At 37.3% G+C, this 22,831-nt stretch overlaps 1 protein-coding gene across 2 annotated transcripts in view; it reads right to left on the bottom strand.

Moving 5' to 3' along the window:
• rcc2 (regulator of chromosome condensation 2) overlaps positions 1-22,575 on the bottom strand; it is a 36,965-nt gene extending 14,390 nt beyond the window's left edge. The window contains exons 1-5 of one of the 2 annotated variants that reach the window (XM_028807927.2): positions 22,329-22,575; positions 14,678-14,891; positions 12,733-12,826; positions 5,253-5,396; positions 3,226-3,357 (exon numbers count right to left, since the gene is read on the bottom strand). In XM_028807927.2, coding sequence (XP_028663760.1) covers positions 3,226-3,357; positions 5,253-5,396; positions 12,733-12,826; positions 14,678-14,881 — 574 coding nt within the window. In that variant the 5' untranslated portion in view covers positions 14,882-14,891; positions 22,329-22,575. Of the gene's footprint in view, positions 1-3,225; positions 3,358-5,252; positions 5,397-12,732; positions 12,827-14,677; positions 14,892-21,782; positions 22,278-22,328 lie in introns of those variants that run through there. The other variant, XM_051930872.1, reaches the window with a different exon arrangement.
• Between the last annotated feature and the right edge of the window lie 256 nt (positions 22,576-22,831).

Genomic DNA, 22,831 nt, shown 5'->3' with positions numbered 1-22,831 from the left:
ACCAATAAGGATCAAGGATAAAAATATGCACTTTGTTTAGCATCTGGTTATACTGTAATTACTGCCAAATGCTTTGCAGTGTTTGCTGCCAAACTACAAACACCCTTTTGAATAAGAACTTTCCCTTTTTTTTTGAATCTTCATATATTGTGGCTAACAGAGTATGGGCTTCTACTAGAACAAAAAACAGTAAAGTTTCTTCCTCGCCCCCAATACAAAAAGAAAACGTGGCAGCTCGAGATGCTAAAATGAGAAAATGGTTAAGTATAACTTATACTGTAAATAGACTCAACAGACAAATTAATTGCTTAATCAGTATTTATCAATATTCAGAACGATATGAGCTCGAACCTTCAGCATATAACACCCCTTATTAAATTAAGGTAATGAAATGGCCAACCCCCAATTTTATATTATAATTTATTAATATTATATATAGTGCATCCGGAAAATATTCACAGCGCATCACTTTTTCCACATTTTGTTATGTTACAGCCTTATTCCAAAATGGATTAAATTCATTTTTTTCCTCAGAATTCTACACACAACACCCCATAAGGACAACGTGAAAAAAGTTTGAGGTTTTTGCAAATTTATTAAAAATAAAAAAACTGAGAAATCACATGTACATAAGTATTCACAGCCTTTGCTCAATACTTTGTCGATGTACCTTTGGCAGCAATTACAGCCTCACGTCTTGTTGAATATGATGCCACAAGCTTGGCACACCTATCCTTGGCCAGTTTCGCCCATTCCTCTTTGCAGCACCTCTCAAGCTCCATCAGAGATGTTCAATCGGATTCAAGTCTGGGCTCTGACTGGGCCACTCAAGGACATTCAGGAGTTGTCCTGAAGCCCCTCCTTTGATATCTTGGCTGTGTGCTTAGGGTCGTTGTCCTGCTGAAAGATGAACCGTCGCCTCAGTCTGAGGTCAAGAGCGCTCTGGAGCAGGTTTTCATCCAGGATGTGTCTGTACATTGCTGCACTCATCTTTCCCTTCATCCTGACTAGTCTCCCAGTCCCTGCCTCTGAAAAACATCCCCACAGCATGATGCTGCCACCACCATGCTTCACTGTAGGGATGGTATTGGCCTAGTGATGAGCGGTGCCTGGTTTCCTCCAAACGTGACACCTGGCATTCACACCAAAGAGTTCAGTCTTTGTCTCATCAGACCAGAGAATTTTCTCTCATGGTCTGAGAGTCCTTCAGGTGCCTTTTACTAAGGAGTGGCTTCCGTCTGGTCACTCTACCATACAGGCCTGATTGGTGGATTGCTGCAGAGATGGTTGTCCTTCTGGAAGGTTCTCCTCTCTCCACAGAGGACCTCTGGAGCTCTGACAGAGTGGCCATCGGGTTCTTGGTCACCTCCCTGACTATGGCCCTTCTCCCCCGATCGCTCAGTTTAGATGGCCGGCCAGCTCTAGGAAGAGTCCTGGTGGTTTCGAACTTCTTCCACTTATGGATGATGGAGGCCACAGTGCTCATTGGGACCTTCAAAGCAGCAGAAATTTTTCTGTAACCTTCCCCAGATTTGTGCCTCGAGACAATCCTGTCTCAGAGGTCTACAGACAATTCCTTTGACTTCATGCTTGGTTTGTGCTCTGACATGAACCGTCAACTGTGGGACCTTATATAGACAGCTGTGAGCCTTTCCAAATCATGTCCAATCAACTGAATTTACCACAGGTGGACTCCAATTAAGCTGCAGAAACATCTCAAGGATGATCAGGGGAAACAGGATGCACTTGAGCTCAATTTTGAGCTCCATGGCAAAGGCTGTGAATACTTATGTACTTGTGCTTTCTCAATTTTTTTTATTTTTAATAAATTTGCAAAAATCTCAAGTAAACTTTTTTTCACGTTGTCATTATGGGGTGTTGTGTAGAATTCCAAGGAAAAAACATGAATTTAATCCATTTTGGAATAAGGCTGTAACATAACAAAATGTGGAAAAAGTGATGCGCTGTGAATACTTTCCGGATATATATACACACACACACACACACACACACACACACACACACACACACAGTCGTCCCTCGCCATATCGCGGTTCATCTATTGCGGCTCCACTGTATCGCGGGTTTTTTAAATACAAGTGATCGCCCGCCTATCGCGGAAGTTAGTTCTAGACCCATCAGTGATAGGTGAAAATTCACGATATAGAAAAACCATATAAATAAACATTTTTTATAGTTTAAGCTTTAAAATACCCATCCCACATGCTTTAAACACATGTAAACTTATAAAAAACACTTTGTTTACACATATGATATGTGGATGTCGGACTACGGATATGAGTAACATCTCTCTATTATAAAACATTTTAAGTTCATGCAAGACAAGGCAGTGAGACAGGAAAACAGCTGCTGTACAGGCTTTTAAATTATTGACACGCACAGCGACAAGCAGCACAAAGTCCACTTCTCCTTAGCGTGCATTCAGCAACCCACCCGACCTCTGTTCATAACGCGAAGTGGCAGGAGCGTACCACGCCTCCGGGGAGGGGGGTTTGAGCGAACGTGCGATCAGCCCTCACCCCCCCCCCCCCCCACACACACACTCACTCACTCCTCCTCCTCCTCCTTCAGAACGCGCAAAGCGACAAGCAGGTATTTTGGCAGAAGCAGCACAAAGTCCACTTCTGCTTAATGTGCGTTCAGCTGCACGCCCCCTCCCCCCCCTTCACAAAGCGAGTGGCAGACACATCAACGTCTGATCGCTGCGTGTAGTGTTGCTCTGCGGTGTTAAGAGTGTAGAAAGTGTTTAAGAGCATAGGAAGTGTTTATAAGAGTGTGGGAAAGGTTAATAAGAGTGTGGGAAGGGTTTATAAAGCCTTAAAATATATATAAATAATAAAATATAGGTCGCTACTTCACGGATTTTCACCTATCGCGGGGGGCTCTGGAGGGATGACTATATTATATATTTATATATATATATATATATATATATATATATGGACAGCGTACATTTCAGAGTATCAACCAGTTACATACAGAAAGGCTTACATATCCCAAGTTGTTGAAACAACTTACTGACATAAAACAGAAGACTTGCAAGATTTAGAATTTACTTGACCTCGTTCCTATCTTGGCTACAAACCAAATATTAAAAATAAAATTTCCTACTTATCTATTAGTACTAGCAATAACAACAATAATAATAATACATTTTATTTATATAGTAGTATGGACAAAGTATATCTGAAAAAGACTTCTTACCTGTAAGTGCTAGGGTGTGGTTGCGACCACATGCGGCTGTCACAATCACCTCACTTGCCAGGGCTTCCACTAGCTTGGGGACCTCTACACGTTTGGTGTCACAGTGACCTAGCTGACCTTTATCATTGCGACCTGGATCACAAAACACAACAGTAACTGTTGAATTTTCAAGTAAAACAAATACTGTTTTACAATGAATTTTGTTGTTTTTTTTTTGTTTTTTGTTTTTTTTATTCCTAGTACATGGGGACTTCCAGAGCACTTAATGTTTATTGCACCTTGTTAAAAAGTTATACTATTTTTTTTTCTACAAAATGGAACATTTAAATTGTACTTTTTTTTGTCTAACAAAAACCTTGGTAATACCAAAGTGGAAAACAATTTTAAAAAATAGCCTAAATGGAAACTGGGAATTTAATAAACTATTCATTAACTTGCATACACATAAAAAAATAAATAAAAACCCACCTGTACACATGGTAAAAGTAATAACTAAGCCAAAAATGTTCTAAACAACTGAAGGACAAAATGTAGCTCAGAATTTTCTAAAGGTCAAGGTGGGAGTTAAGGGTTTCTAAGGTACAAGGTGGCCAAAGCTATTCCAATAAAAGTGTATGAAGAGAACACCACCATGGGTGCCAAAATTACTTTTTTGGAGACGAGTCCCTCAATCAGAGCTTGGTAGACTCAAGAGGATTCCAGTTAGGGCCCCCTGCTTTACCCATCTTTTTTTCAGTGATTTTGCAAATACCACTTTTGAAGCTCATACCTCAGTCCTATTTTCTCATAATAAAAAGCATCACATATAAATATGACCTAAACATCATCAGATTTTCACTCAAGTCCTAAAAGTAGATAGAGAAACCAGATAAACAATGAGACAAAAATATTAAAATTTATAAAACTTTCAAGCACAACTGTAGAATTTTTAACATATAGTTTACTTTGAAATTCCGATCCCTTAGCTTCTTGTACCCTCGCAACTGTTTTCAAGCAATCTGTTTCCTTATAGCTCACATTGTCACCTTCTGCCACAATCTTCCTCACTCCCCACTTGTCATTCACATCTAATGATTTCGTAACCTCATTCCCTCCTGCTATCAATGTTTCAGCCAAATAACTTCTAACGCTCTCCTCCTTGATCTTTCATTCACATATTCAGGCTCGGTACATAACCCTTACTTTTCTTAATTCGCTCCAACTAAGTGATGATGTGGTGGTACATAATGTCTCCTTAGATCACCTTTACAATAAATGCCATTTTCTGATCAATTTTCCTCATCAACAACATTTTCTGTGACTTACACCAGCAGGTGTATGTATTATAAACTAGATGGTATTTTTTTTGTTTTGGTTTATTTGATCTCACTGCTGTAACCAACAACATCTATCATTTAATTTTAATACTGTATGCTTAACTGTGCAGTCCATACAGAGTTACTTCCCAATTTGAGTTTCTCATCTTTCAGAACTAGTTCCAATTTTGAGGTGCAAGTTTGTTCCACTCCAGTACCTGCTAACCATGTCATTTTATTAATGCAAATCTTGTTTCATATTATATATTTTTCAAATCCTGCAAACACTTTTTCTTTTGTTTTCATGCTGATATGCAGCTTTACATAGGCCTGAAGCCTACATAACTGCTCACACAATGTGTTTACAGGACCTCAAACCTTCAGCAATTAAACCAAAGGTGAGGAATTTAATTAATGCCTTCGGGCTCAACTCTGTGTATATTGACTCCGAGCTTATTTCTCTTAAGAGACCCTAGTGAGATGCTTTCCTCAGGCTTGCTTTACCAATTAATTTTTGCCTTACAAATTAGAAGTGTGTGCACTACACTGAAAACTTCTATAGCTCAGTGATCAACAAAATTAACAAGTAATACAGAAAGTAGTACTGAAGACAGTTTCACTTTACTTGATTCAACCTAAAACAATGGCATTTGTACAGAACAAGGTCAAACCCCCATAGCTACAAAAACTGCAGGGTCTAAACATCTTCCAATAACATCCATTAGTACCTACCCCAGCTCCAGAGCTTCCCCTCAGTAGTGATAATCAAGCTATGAGCAGCACAGGGACCAGATACAACCATTCTAACCTGAATGCCACTCATACAACCATAGCGATGAGGACCCCACAGGTTCTGACCAAGGTTTCGGTAGGCAGCTGCAAAAAGAGGAGGAAAAAAAAGGTATTAAACCAAATATTTACAACACCCGATACCAATGAAAATAAAAATGCAGTACTTTTTTCCATAGCGGCATAGGTAATGTCACTTATGGCTACAAATTACAAATACATTGTTACTCAAGCTGCAATGGTTAAACGGTTGGCACTGTTACCCTCATAGCCTCAAGAAGGTAGATTTCAATTACAGCCCAGTCAATGTCTGTGTATAGGGTACACCCTTTTCAATAAAGTATTGCACCCACATACCGAACTTGTGTACTTTAAGTCAATAATGGGTCTTAATTGGCTCAATAAAAGTTTGGGCATATCTTTGTAGCCTTGTGCCCGGTGAAAGGACAAGTTTTGATACCCATAAATCTGAAACTGGAGTGAACATATTTAGCCAATACGTGGCCAACATTTAGCTTCATACAGCTAAAGTCTCCGAACCATAGTGCAATCATCTAATTCTCTATGGGGCTGGCTTCATTTTCAATTGTAAGAACAAAGGCCACAGTGCCAATGCCCTTAAGATTTTTATTTTTAGATTACCTTACCTGCAAAGCAGACACCTTTAATTGGCAATGTAGTCAAACTGATATTTACCCTTACTTTTGGTAATTTGGAAAGTAACACTCCAAGTCAATGTAGAGTCTATATAAAAAACAATGTCATTACAAGATGAAATTTTGCATCTTGAGCTGTCTCATTGTTTTATGCCTCCACTTAGTCTGATGACAAACATGGTAGTAAAGAGGTGATTCAAGCAGACCAGACTTGTCCTCAGTATGTGAAATATTAAATTTGGTGGTATAAGTAATTGAGCCCCAAGCTGGAATACATCTTGTACAATATTCAGCTTGTTCTACATTCTAGAGGATTGCAAATCCTCCAGTTTACTAACAAAATATATATATATTGCTGTTGTAGTATATTAACATGTATTGATATTTTTCATCTCTCAGTAGATGCAAACAAGAATGTATTATGTGCACATAAGAAAATTTAAACATTCGCTACTGAAAGTATAAAAATCTAGCAGAAAATACCTTTAAAAACAAAAAATTTAACATATCTAAAAACAGTTAATTTACATGTTGAAAGGGTGAAGACATTCACTGGAAACAGTAATGCTGTGTTGAAACTTAAAAGGTATTGCATCTATAATTCATTGCCACATACAATACATACATGCTACCAGCAAGTTCACACTGCTGTACTTACCACAACAGCAGCAAATAAAATCTGATGATCAACAGTCAGAAGAACACAAAAAGAATGGAGATCTACAGTGATCATGCAAATTTGCATCAAGGCTACCAAAAACCATACGCATGCTGCAGGTCTTCAATAACCCTGCCCTAACCTCCAAAGTGCATAAAAGGTCCAAGATGTACTGTATGTTATGGCTAAATTTTTATTCATCCAATTCATGTCCACATTCACTTCCACCAAAGGCAAGCAGATCTGAGAGTTTGGTAAAGTGCTGAAATTTGGGGGCCCACATGTTAAAAAATTTAGGTCTTGATTTTAAGGGTTTTACACCATTTTACTTGACTGAACATTGACAAGTTAGAAAGACACTTGTTTTTCGGGGGTATGGGTTGTGAAATACAACAGGACACCCATTACATCTAAACAAAACTTCAATATACTTCACCTCACCACCCCGAAAACAGAGATAACATGTCATTATAAACAAACTCTTAGTAAGCCGAGTTTTCAAACTTCCATTTAATCCAACAAAATGATGACCCAAGACTCTGTAATGGTGGTGTAAATTTTACATCAATGTGGAGCACTTTACAGGTTTCATGCTTGCAAAAATGTATCTCATATCTAAAACTATGCAAATATGCATTTAAATTGATATTGTGATTATTTTGAACCAAAATGCAATTTGATAGGTTTCTAAATGTTTGCAAAGCACCTTAAAGATTGAAAATCAGCAACATATAAACATGTGTTTACACATTTTCTATACAACTCCAAAACTTGTTACAATAGTATAAAACATTACCAAAGGAAACTTTTTTCTCAAAATTTAACAACTGCATGAATAGCCATGCCTCAAACAGGACATTTAACATTCATGGACAATTTAAGAATTTATTTTCTAAAGAATGTGTAAATTAAAATTAATCCCATCAATGCAATTTTTGAGCCAAGGTAAATATCTTTTTTGGTCTGCATGCTGAACAGATATTTTCTGTTCAAATCAATGTTTTCAGGTATGTTTAGTAACAGCAAAACTGTGTATTTCTTGATGTTTATGCGTGCGCTTAGCAACTGTTCACCTCAGGATATTTAATAATTGCAAGTCTGTTCACTTTGGAATTTTTGTATCTATATGGAGCAACTGCAGCTTTGCTGACCTCATGATTTTTGTACATATTTAGTGGCAGATTTATTAAATTGATTTCATCTGGTATCGTCTATAGCATGGCGCTTAACATTTTCTGTTTTATTAGTATAGTTTTCATATAATTCAGTCATATCAGATAAGCAAAACAATGTACTTAATTGCAATGTTTGGTGTAGCCAATTTTAAGTTGGCTCAAGAGCAGTAATAAGTTTGTAAACATCAAAATGAACCCTGCATAACACTTCCGTGAAACAATCTTAATAAGCTGACCATTTAACCCAGATTCAGCAAGTATTATGCCATTTCTCTAAACTTCAAACACACTTGTAAAAATTTCTGATGCAGTTAATTTGCAAAGGGGTAGTGCAGGTTAAGCGATTTTGCACACCACTCATATACATAACATCGCCATTTGATTGGTATTGCTCCCACCGTCTCACTGCCAGATGAACAATTTGATTCAGAATTTCCAAATTGAATACATCTGTATTATATTCGGTGAAACTGGTAAGTTATGAATCAAACGTGATTGCATTTTAACTGATTATATCCAATATACAACTTCAAACAAGTTTTTTGTATGAAAACTTTTTTTAGCAGAACTATCCTCCTTCCTTTTACTTCACAACTCCCTTGGCACAGCACTTCTATTCCATGTCTTTTTCCTATCCAAGACTGTCACTTGTCAGTCCACCCTATTACTCAGTGGTGCCGTTTATCTACTGCACTCACCAGGTCAGCTGGAGATTTTCATTTACATTTAGTGACATAACCTCAGCACAGCTGCTAGTCTCTCTCAGACTTTAGTCAGCTCTGTGCAACGTGTTAGCACACTGCTCATTGGTAGTCCAAAAAAAGATGTAGGCTAATTTTCTTTCTTCTACAACAGTACCAAATTTCAAACGATTCAATCAAGGCATTTTTGAAATTTTGGAAGATATTTTTCCTATTGGGTTGGTTTTTTTTTATATATAACCACTAATTAGGGCTGGGTGAAATAGAAAAAAAAATTATAATTTTTTCGTATCAGTTGATAGATATATATATATAGATATTATATATATATATATATCACGACAAATCAAATTACTATTTATGTCAAGCCTAAAAGTTCCTTTTTTATTCCTAAGTGAGATGTGAAGATGTACGGTTAATTTTGGTTTAAATATTTATTTTCTGTCAGAAGCTGAACATGACAAATGTATAGCAATATACTTTACAACTGCATTTCAAATAAATAAAACAAGATTTTAGTATATCATATATACCTAATTATGACCAGTCAACAGCTTCAAGTGGTACAAGAGAACACAAACAAAATGCACAACTAAATTCTTTGGTAAATTCCAAATAAATTAGGTAATACAAAATTAAGTCAAAAGCTTTCAGTTTTTAAAGGAGAACACACTAAACTTGTTGGTCAACTCCAAATAAAAAATATCCAAAATATAATACAACTCCAAAATCTTAAATCTAAAACTAAAATCTTAAAGCTTTCAGGTTTTACAGGAGAACACAAACTAAATTATTTGGTTAGTTCTAAAGAGATAAAGTAGTATTAATAAGTAGGTAATAATTAGTAGGTTTAAAAAAAAAAAAAAAAAAAAAAAAAAAAAACTATACTGTATCTCTTCCTTTGTACAGATTCAAATGGTTTTAAATAGGTGGGAAACAATCCAACTTTCTGTATATATCCTCAGTACAAATTCAAGCAGCTTTCATATGTAAACGAAGGAAAACAAACAAAACTGACATTCACTGAACTGTGGTCTGTTTATGCTCCAAGGGAAAAGAAAGGCACAAGAAATTCCCATTAGTGCTGCACGTGCTTGGGTCTGTGACTATAAAGTCTTGCATTACGTATGCTCTAAAGGATGGCACTGCTTCAGATGGTAAAAAGATTAGTGGTATTACTCGTGTTTGAGGGTTCATGCTTTTGACACAATTTGCAATGTACTCTACTCTGCTTCTTGTTGAACTTTAAATAGCCAAAATATCGCCACATTCTTTTCAACAATGTTTTTGTCTTTTGAGCCTTTGGCAGAGTTCGTCCGGGCATCTTCTTTAGTAACATTCCTTTGTAATTTTCTCTTTTATCTCACTCCCACTCCTAACATACATGCTGCTGCAGCCCAGACATTGGAGCGTAGCAGCTGGCAACTGCACACATGCTAAACTGTGCAAGTCAACCTATCCCGACGTGGCCGTAACTCTATTCCAGCCACACAATTGGTTCAGCGCAGAAATATTCTCATTATCATTGGCTTTTTGAGCTGTCAAAACATGGATGGAATCAGTTATGTGGACTATTGAACATGACTTAAGCTTCTACTGAGGAAAAGTTATTTTGTGAAAATGATCTTTGTTTTAATCGCCCAGCCCTTGTTAGAATATCAAAATGTCCTTTCTTAGCAGATACCTACTGCCCTAGATACATCATCTTGCCAAATTTCAGCTTTTTAGTTATATGGAAAAGTGTTTTTGTTAATAAGTAAGTCGGTCACCTTTGCAATATATAATAAATAAGTTTAAAATTGAGGAAAAGTAAAAACCGTTGAACATTGTGACATTGATTTGAACATACTGATTTTTATTAAATATCAAATTGAAAATTCAAAACATTGCCCAGCCCTACTCTTAACTGCATGTTTTTGAAGGGGGAGTCTGTGATACTGGCTACTTTCAGCCTTACTCAAAATCCACTGTACACCTATCATGGGGAATCTGCAAAACATGAAACCATAAAAAAGTAATTCTGAGAATTTCTCAGCTTTAATTTAGTCACGGGGTTGCAGGTGTCTCGTATATTATTTAAAAATCCTACATATTTGATCAAAGTGGGGAGGTTGTGCTGTGTTTTCAAGGCAATTAAAGGTTTTCAGTATTACCACTTTTGAGCCATAGAATTAAGAAATAAAACTACAAAATTCATGCATGCATGGAGAGCATGATGATGTGACCAGTCAATTGTTAGTGGAGTAAATTAAGCAAGTAAGATTATTAGCTTTTAAATACAGTGCCACACACAGTGACAATAAAGGAACCAAAGCTTCTCACTTGTCTCCAGATTTTATTATTATTATTATTAACATAGTTGCAGTTTTTCATCCAATTATTAAATTTCCTGACCAGTAAATTTCCTGATTGCTGGGAATCAGTGCTTGCACTATACTGGGTGCAGAATGGGATCCCAACTTGGACAGGGTGACAAGCCAGCACATATCCATCTACACATCATTCTAAAATAAAAAATAGTATTTTAAAACTTCCACTTCTGTCAAACATCCATTAATGTATTGAGGCACAAAGCAAATTGTATGACATGCAATGTGTTAACAGAAACTCAATCTCCGAGGTATGCAATTAGTGGGGCTACAGAAATGGTATAATTCCTGAAAATGAATCTGCAAACACTAAATTTGTATCATTAGCTGGGATTTTTGGAACTCATTTTATGAATTTATCAGTAAAACAACATTTGACTAAAGCATATACATCACATATTTAAATTACTGAAATGAATGCAATGCCATCTCTATAATCAATTTTTGCACTTACATTCAATCTAATTCATTGGCTAATTATGGATTAGTACACAGGCATAAACAACAGCAAAGACTGATCAGTTCTATGAGGAAGCCTGAAAACACAACAAAGCCCATTTCATAGAAACTCACAAATAACTGCCAAACTGCCAAGTTCAATTTCACAAAGGTAGCCTTAAAGTTGAGACAAATCTAAAAAAGGAGGCAAAAATTTGGAAAAATTAAAGTATGTATCATTTGAAATTTAGGTTCATTTTACATACCCAGTAATGTTTTTCTTCACAAGCCCACAGTATGAAAAGTATACCTTTACAAAAGAGCGTGTGTAAATAATAACATCCTGAAATGCCTTTGAATTCAGTGACACTGAATTACTCAATCTTTGGAATATTTATTTTTAGCATTGATTTCAAGCAGCAGTTACTTTGCATTTACTGGAGAGAAAATGTTTAAATAATTTAGTCTGTCCACATGTAAGATAAATCAGGCATTTCATTAAGATTGTATCTTGAAATATAAACCCTAAGTTTAAATCTTTGTGGTTACATTAGAGGGAAATCCACCACTCTAACAAGTGATGAAGCCCTATGACTAAAGAATACTAGATATTCAGGCACTTTTTAGAAACATAAGGGATAGAAAAAACAACAAGTGTCACAATAACAGTAACAGAAAATGTTCTTGAAACTGTCTGCATGTTAAACTATGACATCCTGACATTATATACTAGTACATTCAAAATAGAAAGATTTATATAACATGTAACTTTATATTGTGTTCTCTGGTAATAGCTTACATATAAAAGGTCTTTTTTTTTAACAAGGTATTTATCCAAAACTCTTAATATGTCCAACAAGTTTGACAATCTGCATAATGTTTAATAATATAAGGAGTGTTTCTGGAGTATACCATTTATCTGTATGTTGATGGATTAAAATATATGTAAATGCACCTAAACAAAAGGGCAGTGCTCTGTTAAATAACTTAAATCTACCAGGACGCACTAAACCACCTCTTTGTGTACATAAAGGACACCCATGTATGGAGTTCATATACTGTATAATGATGACTCAAGACACTCCTTTACCTACCAAATAATATTCTGCAATGACAGCGTACTGCCAGAATCATTTAATGATTAACAAGGTTTAAAGCTCATTATTCTGTTAGAACGCCTTCATTCTTAAGCTATGAACCAATAAAATCAAAAATCACACTTATAAATACACTTTAAGCTTCTTCAAAATTTCACCTCATTATCAAAAACCCCAAATTCCCCAACCCTTGGGCACCACAATCATTAGTACTTGGTTGATGAGGAGGACAAGTCTTTAGAAACCAAATGTGATGATGTGGCTAGAGACATGCACACACACACACACACAAAAAAAAAAATCACATATCTCATAACAATTCTCCATACCTTGCTGTTTTGGAACTTCTTTTCTGCCAATTAGATCCCAGTTGGTGGCTCCGCAAATCAGAAGCTGACCTTTAAACTTAGAACTTTCAAGTTTCTGCAAAAATAATATTTTTTTACTGAGAACTGCATTATGATGCAATTGTAATTTTATATAAGAAACAGCACCTAAATCGGAAATTAAATGCAGTAGTTTTAAAAATGTCAAGGTACACCTTTTATAATATTAAGTATACAAGTTTATTCAATAACAGAAGCTTAAAATGAAATGATGTATGTAGCTCAAATACTTCAATGTTACCTTTAAAATAGCTTAGTTGGAAACCACAGCGCCATAATTAAAGAATGTAGAAGAATGCAGACTAAGCCTATATTTAAAATTTAGACAACTTAGAGGGAAAAGTTAATTATAAAAGGAAAGTTATGCTAATTTTAAAAAAACCTGCAGATTACTTTTGAAAATAAAGGTAACTGAGATAGCAGTCTGCTTCAAATATGAATACTGGTAAGTATTCTAGTCAGCTATAATAAATGTATTAGAGAAATTCCCCCTCTGGTATACCATAGACCCATCATCCAATTTGAAATAAAGCCTAATACCGGTATATAATCTGATTTGACCTGTATAATTCAAATAATTTTGTATTAATACATGTTAAGAGTGTCAACTGTATCTGTAAAGTGACCAAGTAAAATAAGGACTCAAAAACAAAAACTGAAAAAAGTAAAATGGACTATTCAAGGCCAACAAGAGTTTTGTGGCAGTTCAATGTATACACATCTTCATTAGATTCAATCTCTTGTTCAATTTTATCCAGCTCTTTTTAAGCTTTTAATTAAAGGTAGCCCAAGGGAATAGTCACTAATTCATAGTTACACTACTCCTATACCATTCAGTGAAAAATATAAACCTGTATATTAATGACAAGCATTCTTCAAAATGTTTCTACACTTTTTGGTCTGCAAAACATTAATAGATAGCTGGATGAGACTTTGTAACTCTATAACCCTTAATCTGGTGGTTCAGAACTCTGATTCTGGGGTCTCTCTTATCATTGTGGGTGGTGGACCCAGCTGTACATCTATCCATAAGCGCACACACACACACACACACACAAAAAAAAAAAAAAACATCTCACACACTAATGAAATATGCAATTCTTTGGACAAAAATGTTAACAGAACCGAAATTCACACTAGATTATGAACACAGTATGAAGACAAATGCTTTAGCACACCAAAGTGTATATTAGAAGATAAAGATATCCTTGAACTGTCAGGAAAATGTGGCTGATGCAATGCTCTTAGGAACGGCAGACAAAAAATCTAAATAGTGACTACAAACTGGTAGTAATAAGGGCTACTCCTCTCAATGAGAAAACAACACAGAAGGAAATCTATTACAGCAGTGCATCTTTTACAGATCAGCCTATTCACAAGTGCACATTACTCTTGGGTTGCTTTGTAAACAGTGGGGTTTTGATCCTAATCGTCTGAAATTTCCCAGTATTCATTTCAGGAGTACCCACCCCCCATTTCAAGCTCTCCTTAATATTGCATACCATAGGGCTTAGTAGCAAGAACTATTTTATCAAATATAGTTTATACACCCTCTTTACTATCAGTTGAATTGGTAGGGGTTCCCTACTCATCAGTGTTAATTTAAGCTATAACCATCCCCCTATTGCACATCACTTATTATACGCTAAACATATAAAAAGCACTTAAGTGGAACTCTGAGCAGCTCCACAAAATAACTCTGAATTTTCACACAAAATGCATAAACTAGAAACTTCAAGTCAGCTAAGGACCAGATTACACAGAACGTGTCCTAAACATCTACTGATTTTATTTTAAAGTAACTTCACTCTAACAACCCAAATATAAAATCAGGTCTGTTTACTGGAATGCATTATTTCAAAACAAACACAAATGTTTAAGATCTTACAATCTTCTCTTTGACATCATCAGCAACCGTGACTGGCTGCATTCCTGACTTTGTGGTGGTTTTTCCTGGTTTCTTTGTGTTCTCCTGCTCAAAATCATCAAACTCATCTTCACTGCTGAAGTCTCTGTCCTTCTTCCTACCACCAGCACGCTTTCTCTTAATTCCTCCATTTCCAGAGATGTCAGTGACCTTCTTTCTTGGCATTCTGGTGAGTCTAGGATCAAGTTGGTAAAGGATAAAATAAGTCAAATGTTTGAGGCTTTTAGAAACTTAAAAATGACTTTGCGAGCAAGCTGTAAGGAGGACTATCCCTTGGTCAAGCTCTGGATGCCTGCACCATTTGAAGTTGATAGTTTCAGAAAAGGGTCCAGACAAATTAGAGCTTATTTGAAAATTAAAGCAATAATCACATTTTTAACTAAACAGTTTCATTAAATAACTGGCTTAGAAAAGTATACTTTACATAAAATACTACAAAAATTACACCCTAGGAAAACATCAGTTTAAAAAAACGGCTAAAATAGTCTAAAATAGGTCATAGGAAACTACTGTATAAATAAGGTAATCTTATTTTGATTAGAAAATCTCCCTTAAGTTAGTTTCTTCAACTTCAAAAGTTGCAAGAGCCAGAGCTCACCTTGACCATACAAGAATCATGGTCCAAATTCATCAATGGAACACTGTTGCATTGAGCGGATTTTGAGTTTACAACTAAATGGACATTATATCTTGGATTGATGACCAGAACCCATGCAAGATACATAAATGCTACACCATATCCAGGAAGTTTAACAAGGTTCAAGTGACCCAAGTAGGCACCACTACCCATAAAACCATCCCATACTAGCATCTACTGAATAAGTGCAAATACAAATCAATAAAAACTGATGAACATGACCAAAACAAGAACAGGTGTGCAATTTTATTGGGTTAGTCATCTACTGACACATTCATACAAGTAGATTTGGCCTGATCTTTCAGGTTAGAAAACCAATTCTTGCTTACCTTACCTATGATGTACAAAATAATCCTCAGTTGATAATTTTGTGGCGTCCTTATATAAACTGATACCTCTTACATCTTTCAGAGTGAAGAGGTAGCATACTTTGTACTCCTAAGGCTCCCTTAGGTTATCATTTCTGGTGATTTGAGACACTATATTTGTGAACACATGCCTGTCCTGCACAGAACAACAGTTGATCAATCAAGAATCTGATCACCCTTAATACATAAAACTCAATACAAAACACACTATATCCATTTCACAGGTATATAAAGAAAAATTGTTTTGATTAATTCACACTATTTTTATATATTTTGGGTGCTGAATTAAAAAATGAAAATAATTTTTCTCCATCACTATTTTTTTTTTTTCAAAAAACACTTTTAAACTTAGTTTTTTTTATTGTTTACACACTAAATACCAATTTTATTTTAATGATAATGTTTGAATATTTACTATTAAAAAATGTTTCCAGCAGAATATATTTGTTGGCAGTTAACTATAATAAGTATGACTTTTATATGTGAGGCCTTGAAAGTTTGACGAATCTTACAGTCAGCAGACAGGGCATATAAAATTCCCATATTTTCTAAGGGAGTGGGACAGCAGATTTAAGAAAGGGAGAGAGAGAGAAAAAAAAAAGCTGTAGCTTGGTGCCAAAACCATCAGACCTAGCTGGTAGATCCAGATAAAATTCTGGAACCAACCACATCATATTAAGCCTAGTGTAATAAAGCAGCTTGTCAAAGCCAGATCAAAAGACGAAACCCATTTTATGCATTTGTATTAAAAGTTTACAGATTTGCGTGAAGCTAAATTGAAAGAGGGCATTTTTGTTGGGCACATTAGTAAAATGATTTCTGATGAAGAATTTGACGGTGCAGTGACCTGGAACGAAAGGCCTGGTTATCATTCAAATATTAAAAACATCAAATATCAAGACAAAGATTCAAATTAGAATAAAAAATGTGAAAAATGTAGTCATCAAGTTTAAGGAATTGGGTTGCAATATTTATCTCAAAGTTCACTTTTTGGATTTGCATTTTTCTCTTAAAAATCATGCAGCAGTAAGTAAAGAGCAGGGTGAAAGATTCCATCAGGATATCAAGGACATAGAAAGAAGATACCAGAGACGCTGGGATGTCAGTAGGATAGCAACCTACTACTGGAGGTTTCAAAAAGACACGCAAGAAAAAGTACACAACCGATGGACCACCAAACAAAGTTTTAGATCACACTGAGAGGACACCCCACCTGCACACAACTTTTGTGGAGTAAGATTAGGAAGTATGATTGTTGGCAGTACTGTTAACTTCTTGCCATCACTATTTTTGCTTTACTACCTGATCACATGTGAATACACACCTGTTTTTCTCTTCCAACTGCTGTATGATTGAACGTGCAAGGAGAAACCATCAGGTACTTGAATCAGGTGTGAGACTTGCCCTTACTGACATGTACAAATGTCACGTGATTTGCATTAAATGTTGGACACAATTACTAATGTGCATATTTATTTTTACCTTTTGTTTTTAAGGCTCCATGTTAACCTCTCAACTAATTATGCTATAAATAAGATTCCCTAATTACCGAAAGCAGATGCTTAGCATAACTACCACAGCACACACAATTTTCACATACAATGCATCCGGAAAGTATTCACAGCGCATCACTTTTTCCACTTTTTGTTATGTTACAGCCTTATTCCAAAATGGATTAAATTCATTTTTTCCCTCAGAATTCTACACACAACACCCCATAATAACAACCTGAAAAAAGTTTACTTGAGATTTTTGCAAATTTATTAAAAATAAAAAAAATTGAGAAAGCACATGTACATAAGTATTCACAGCCTTTGCCATGAAGCTCAAAATTGAGCTCAGGTGCATCCTGTTTCCCCTGATCATCCTCGAGATGTTTCTGCAGCTTAATTGGAGTCCACCTGTGGTAAATTCAGTTGGTTGGACATGATTTGGAAAGGCACACACCTGTCTATATAAGGTCCCACAGTTGACAGTTCATGTCAGAGCACAAGCCAAGCATGAAGTCAAAGGAATTGTATGTAGACCTCCGAGACAGGATTGTCTCGAGGCACAAATCTGGGGAAGGTTACAGAAACATTTCTGCTGCTTTGAAGGTCCCAATGAGCACAGTGGCCTCCATTATCCGTAAGTGGAAGAAGTTCAAAACCACCAGGACTCTTCCTAGAGCTGGCCGGCCATCTAAACTAAGCGATCGTGGGAGAAGGGCCTTAGTCAGGGAGGTGACCAAGAACCCGATGGTCACTCTGTCAGAGCTCCAGAGGTCCTCTGTGGAAAGAGGAGAACCTTCCAGAAGGACAACCATCTCTGCAGCAATCCACCAATCAGGCCTGTATGGTAAAGTGGCCAGACGGAATCCACTCCTTAGTGAAACGCACATGGCAGCCCGCCTGGAGTTTGCTAAAAGGAACCTGAAGGACTCTCGGACCATGAGAAAGAAAATTCTCTGGTCTGATGAGACAAAGATTGAACTCTTTGGTGTGAATGCCAGGCGTCACATTTGGGGGAAACCTGGCACCATCCCAACAGTGAATCATGGTGATGGCAGCATCATGCTGTGGGGATGTTTTTCAGTGGCAGGAACTGGGAGACTAGTCAGGATAAAGGGAAAGATGACTGCAGCAATGTACAGAGACATCTTGGATGAAAACCTGCTCCAGAGCGCTCTTGACCTCAGACTGGAGCGACGGTTCATCTTTCACCAGGACAACGACCCTAAGCACACAGCCAAGATATCAAAGGAGTGGCTTCAGGACAACTCTGTGAATGTCCTTGAGTGGCCCAGCCAGAGCCCAGACTTGAATCCGATTGAACATCTCTGGAGAGATCTTAAAATGGCTGTGCACCGATGCTTCCCATCCAACCTGATGGAGCTTGAGAGGTACTGCAAAGAGGAACTGGCGAAACTGGCCAAGGATAGGTGTGCCAAGCTTGTGGCATCATATTCAACAAGACTTGAGGCTGCAATTGCTGCCAAAGGTGCGTCGACAAAGTATTGAGCAAAGGCTGTGAATACTTATGTACATGGGATTTCTCAATTTTTTTATTTTTAATAAATTTGCAAAAACCTCAAGTAAACTTTTTTTCACGTTGTCATTATGGGGTGTTGTGTGTAGAATTCTGAGGAAAAATATGAATTTAATCCATTTTGGAATAAGGCTGTAACATAACAAAATGTGGAAAAAGTGATGCGCTGTGAATACTTTCCGGATGCACTGTGTAATGCCCAGAATCTCATGTAGTTAGAGACTACTGTGTCACATTCACACATCATTAGAATCATTACAGGTTAATTTTCCAAATGGGTCTTAGTCCAGTTGTTTTGATACACACTCAAATGCATCAGGCATGTTCACATCTAAACAAGTCAGTCTTTCAAGGAAATTACACCAGAGTTTGAAGGGGAGGGGAAAAAACCATATAATATTAATGTAAAGGGTTTTTTGTTTGTAATATACTTATTTTACATATCACCCACCATGCCAAAGGATTAAAATTAACAGTAATACGGGTTAACGTCCAAAGTATTTGCAACTATGCCACTATAGAACCGACGCTCTAGTTCTATGGTTCCCAATTTCAGTCTATGGAGGTACCACTGTGGGTTTTACTTACAACCAATTCTTATAATTACTATTTCATAAACATAAGAAAAGGGTGAAATTATCGGAACATAAAGGGCAAAACATTAAAAAAAAAAAAAAAAAATGCCTGACAAACAAATGCTTCCTACGTTTCTGTACAAAACAGGCAGAACTGGAAAATAAATCCAGAAGGAGGTTGGTATGAACACCATCAGTTAAGCTGATCTGTAGGACTAAACTTTAGAACCACATCGCTAAGTATTTTATTATTAATTACCCCACTGATGAATTCAACATTGTTTCATTTGTACCTTTGGCTGCACTGTTCATCACTCATCCTCAATATTTTGATAAAATTAAGGCAGTAAAGTCTACAGGAAAATGTGAACTAAAAATAATTTGGTAAAAGAAAGTTAACGTTTAAAGATATGGCAAAAAAATGAAAATTTCTTAATTTTTTTTTTACATGTAAATATACCAGCACATATTTCTAAATGCAAAAGACTAAATTAAACAATTAGATCGCTCATTTACAAGTAAACCCGAACCATTCGATTTGTCAAACTGGTTGGAATAACCCCCGAAACACACACACGGACACCCGAGGACTGAACTTGGGAATCCCCGCTCTAGTTAAAATGGCAGGAAGAAGTGACAATGTGCAGACGTACGTACTTCTACCATCCCAAGCACCGGCCTACTATCGGCTCAGGCCACTAATTCTGCACTTCAGAGGCTACGTACCTCACGGGAGCCGGTTAACATTTTACCTATCTGGCTGACGCTTTTATCCAAGGTGACTTAATAATAATAATAATAATAATTCTTTGCATTTATATAGCGCTTTTCTCACTACTCAAAGCGCTCAGCAATTGCAGGTTAAGGACCTTGCTGAAGGGCCCAACAGAGCAGAACCCCTATTGGCATTTACGGGATTCGAATCGGCAACCTTCCGATTGCCAGTGCAGATCCCTAGCCTCAGAGCCACCACTCCGCCCAACTGCTAACATGTCTTTTGTTTTCCCAATTGGAGCACAAGAAAGTGATGCGACTTGCACATCGCCGTATGTACAGTGGCATTAGCAGGATATGACACTATGTGACTACGAACAAGTCAAGATTCGGAGATCTGAAATTATGTTACCAAAAACCAGTGCCATGTTAGCGAAGGTTTCTACACAACAGGCAGCGTACCTCCGCGTAAGTCCGATCCACGCAATTTGTTCGATGTGCCCCGTCACAGAGATGCGAGATACCCGCAGTGTACTAAAGTTCTATAAAGGCGCTCTCGAGACAGAAGAGATGCTCGGTGTCGCGGGAATGGAAAATAACATGAAAGGCTGCCGCGGGAATAAATTAAAAACAATAATACGGACTTGGCAAATTAGTTTTTTTCCGAAACATACTACAGATATTATTAAACAATGGACATTAAAGCGCAATTAAATGGTTACACGCGAACTGTAAGAAGCCAATAAAAAACATTCATCCATGAAACTAACGGTATACTGCCAATGTTAATTAGACTAAATAAAAAAGTAGCTTTAAAATAACTAATTTGACTACATTCTCACTTTACTTAACGTTCTCTCTAAAGAAATCATATGGGGTAATAACATGAATATAAAATGTAAACGGCAATAGCCGCCGTGCCGGATGGCACCCCACCATCCCTGCCCCCTCTCAAGACAAAGGCCGCCGCGCTCGACACCCAGGAGCAGACTGGCGCGCGTCTCCCGCCTTCGACCGCTGCGTGTGCGGCGCGTGGCTGCCCAGGACACGCGCGCCAGTTCATCTATGCGCCCACTCTCGGGCCTCATCGTCTCCTCCTCCTCCACCGTCAGCATCCATTGTGTGACAGAAACGCCGACTTCCCGTGCAACCACTTCTCCCAAAAGACTAAAAAAATAAAATAAAAAAAAACACTCCGGGGGAAAAAAAAATGCTGCCCCAAAGAGAACTTTACAACCGACACGTCGATACAAACAAAACGAGTCGGCTTTCCGAGTCGCTCTCGGTACAGTAAATCTTGGTGAAAGACAAAAAAAAAAACCGCGGTGACAATCAAATGAGCAGACGCGTTGATAGATAAATAATTAAACTGAGGAAATAAGAAAGATGTCGGCGGGGGAGCCGCGGAGCCCGCCGTTTCCTGCCTTCCGCCTCTTTGTCTGCCGTCTTAGCCGGGCAGATGTACACAACGGCGCGTCCACTTCACACCTGTGCTCAAATATAAGACGTTTCCCCACTCACGTTTATGAAAAAAGTTAAGACGTTTACAAAAAGAACCTTCGACGTTAATGTGTCTCTCTATACCCGAGTTGAAAAAACGGCAAAACTCATTCGCAATGTCCTACGCCGGCTTTATTAATTTATCATTTGGAAAAAGCGCATCATAGTACGTTTATTATTACTGAAATACAACCGACTCTCTCGCCATTCTTGTCATCAAATTAAAAACTCAAAAAGCGGCTTACATTAAATTGAGTAGAAAAAGCAGCTCTCCTGTCGTGGAACAATCCCCTTCAAACTTTTAGATTTTTTTTTTTTAAATATTCGCATCCAATGGGGAAGTAGGATGTAGAGGAAAAAAAAGCTCCAAAAGTTTGTCTTTGTGGCCAATTCGGCTCTTCGTCACGCAACTTTTATTTTTGATCAATTCTGGCTCGTCTCGAATTTCTCTTCCTATTCGTTTCCCCTTTTTTCTCGCTTTTCCCCTCAATTCTCTCCTCTGGCCAACGCCACTCTGTTTCCTCCTCCTTTTCTTCTTCTCCTCCTCCTCACGGTCTGTGTTACCGTCTTCTTCCTCCTGTTTTTGATTGATTTTGAACAAAAGAATCTGCAGCCCGTCCGACTGCACCACGTGGGTTTAGCCTGCAGCTCAATTCATTTTTTTCTTAAGTCGGTGATGAAGAGGAAAAAAAAAAAAACACATCGAAGAATATCAATGTCACCCCTCCTTTCCCCATGTGACCCTAAAATAAGACCTCCCCCCACCCCTTATCAAAATACAAGAAACTCACCTCGCTTTTCCGGCCTCTTGATTTGTTTTTTCTCTCGCTTTCAACGGAGGAATACCACAAATGAAGATATCCGCCGATGTCAGAAACGGGGGGATCCACTCACAAAGCAGCGGCGCCCCCTCCTCCTTCTCGCGCTGTCTGTTTTTCTTTTTGTTAAAATGTAAATATGAATCGTGAAACAGAAACACATGGGGGGAAGCTGGGAAGAAACCGGGGAGGAGGGGGTGTGCTTAAAAAAAGTGGAAAACGGCGAAATAAGAGCTTTACAGCGTCACCTAGCGGAGAGGAAGACTGCAGGTGAGGGAAAAAAAACCCAAGTTTAGCCGCATTTCTCATTTTTTACACACTCATTCTTGTAGCCCAGGGGTGTCCTACTCGGATTCTAGAGGGCTGCTGGTTTACATGCTGACCATTTTCTTAATTAGTGACCAGTTTTAGCTGCTAATTTTAATTGACTCGTTTTTTTCAATTTTTTATTAATTGGCAGTCAAACAAAAATGAGA

This window comes from Erpetoichthys calabaricus, chromosome 8 (assembly GCF_900747795.2).
Source record: "Erpetoichthys calabaricus chromosome 8, fErpCal1.3, whole genome shotgun sequence".
NCBI classification, from domain to species: Eukaryota; Metazoa; Chordata; class Cladistia; order Polypteriformes; family Polypteridae; genus Erpetoichthys; species Erpetoichthys calabaricus.
Note: the sequence above shows the minus strand (reverse complement) of the source record. Positions and strands in the feature narration are given on the sequence as shown.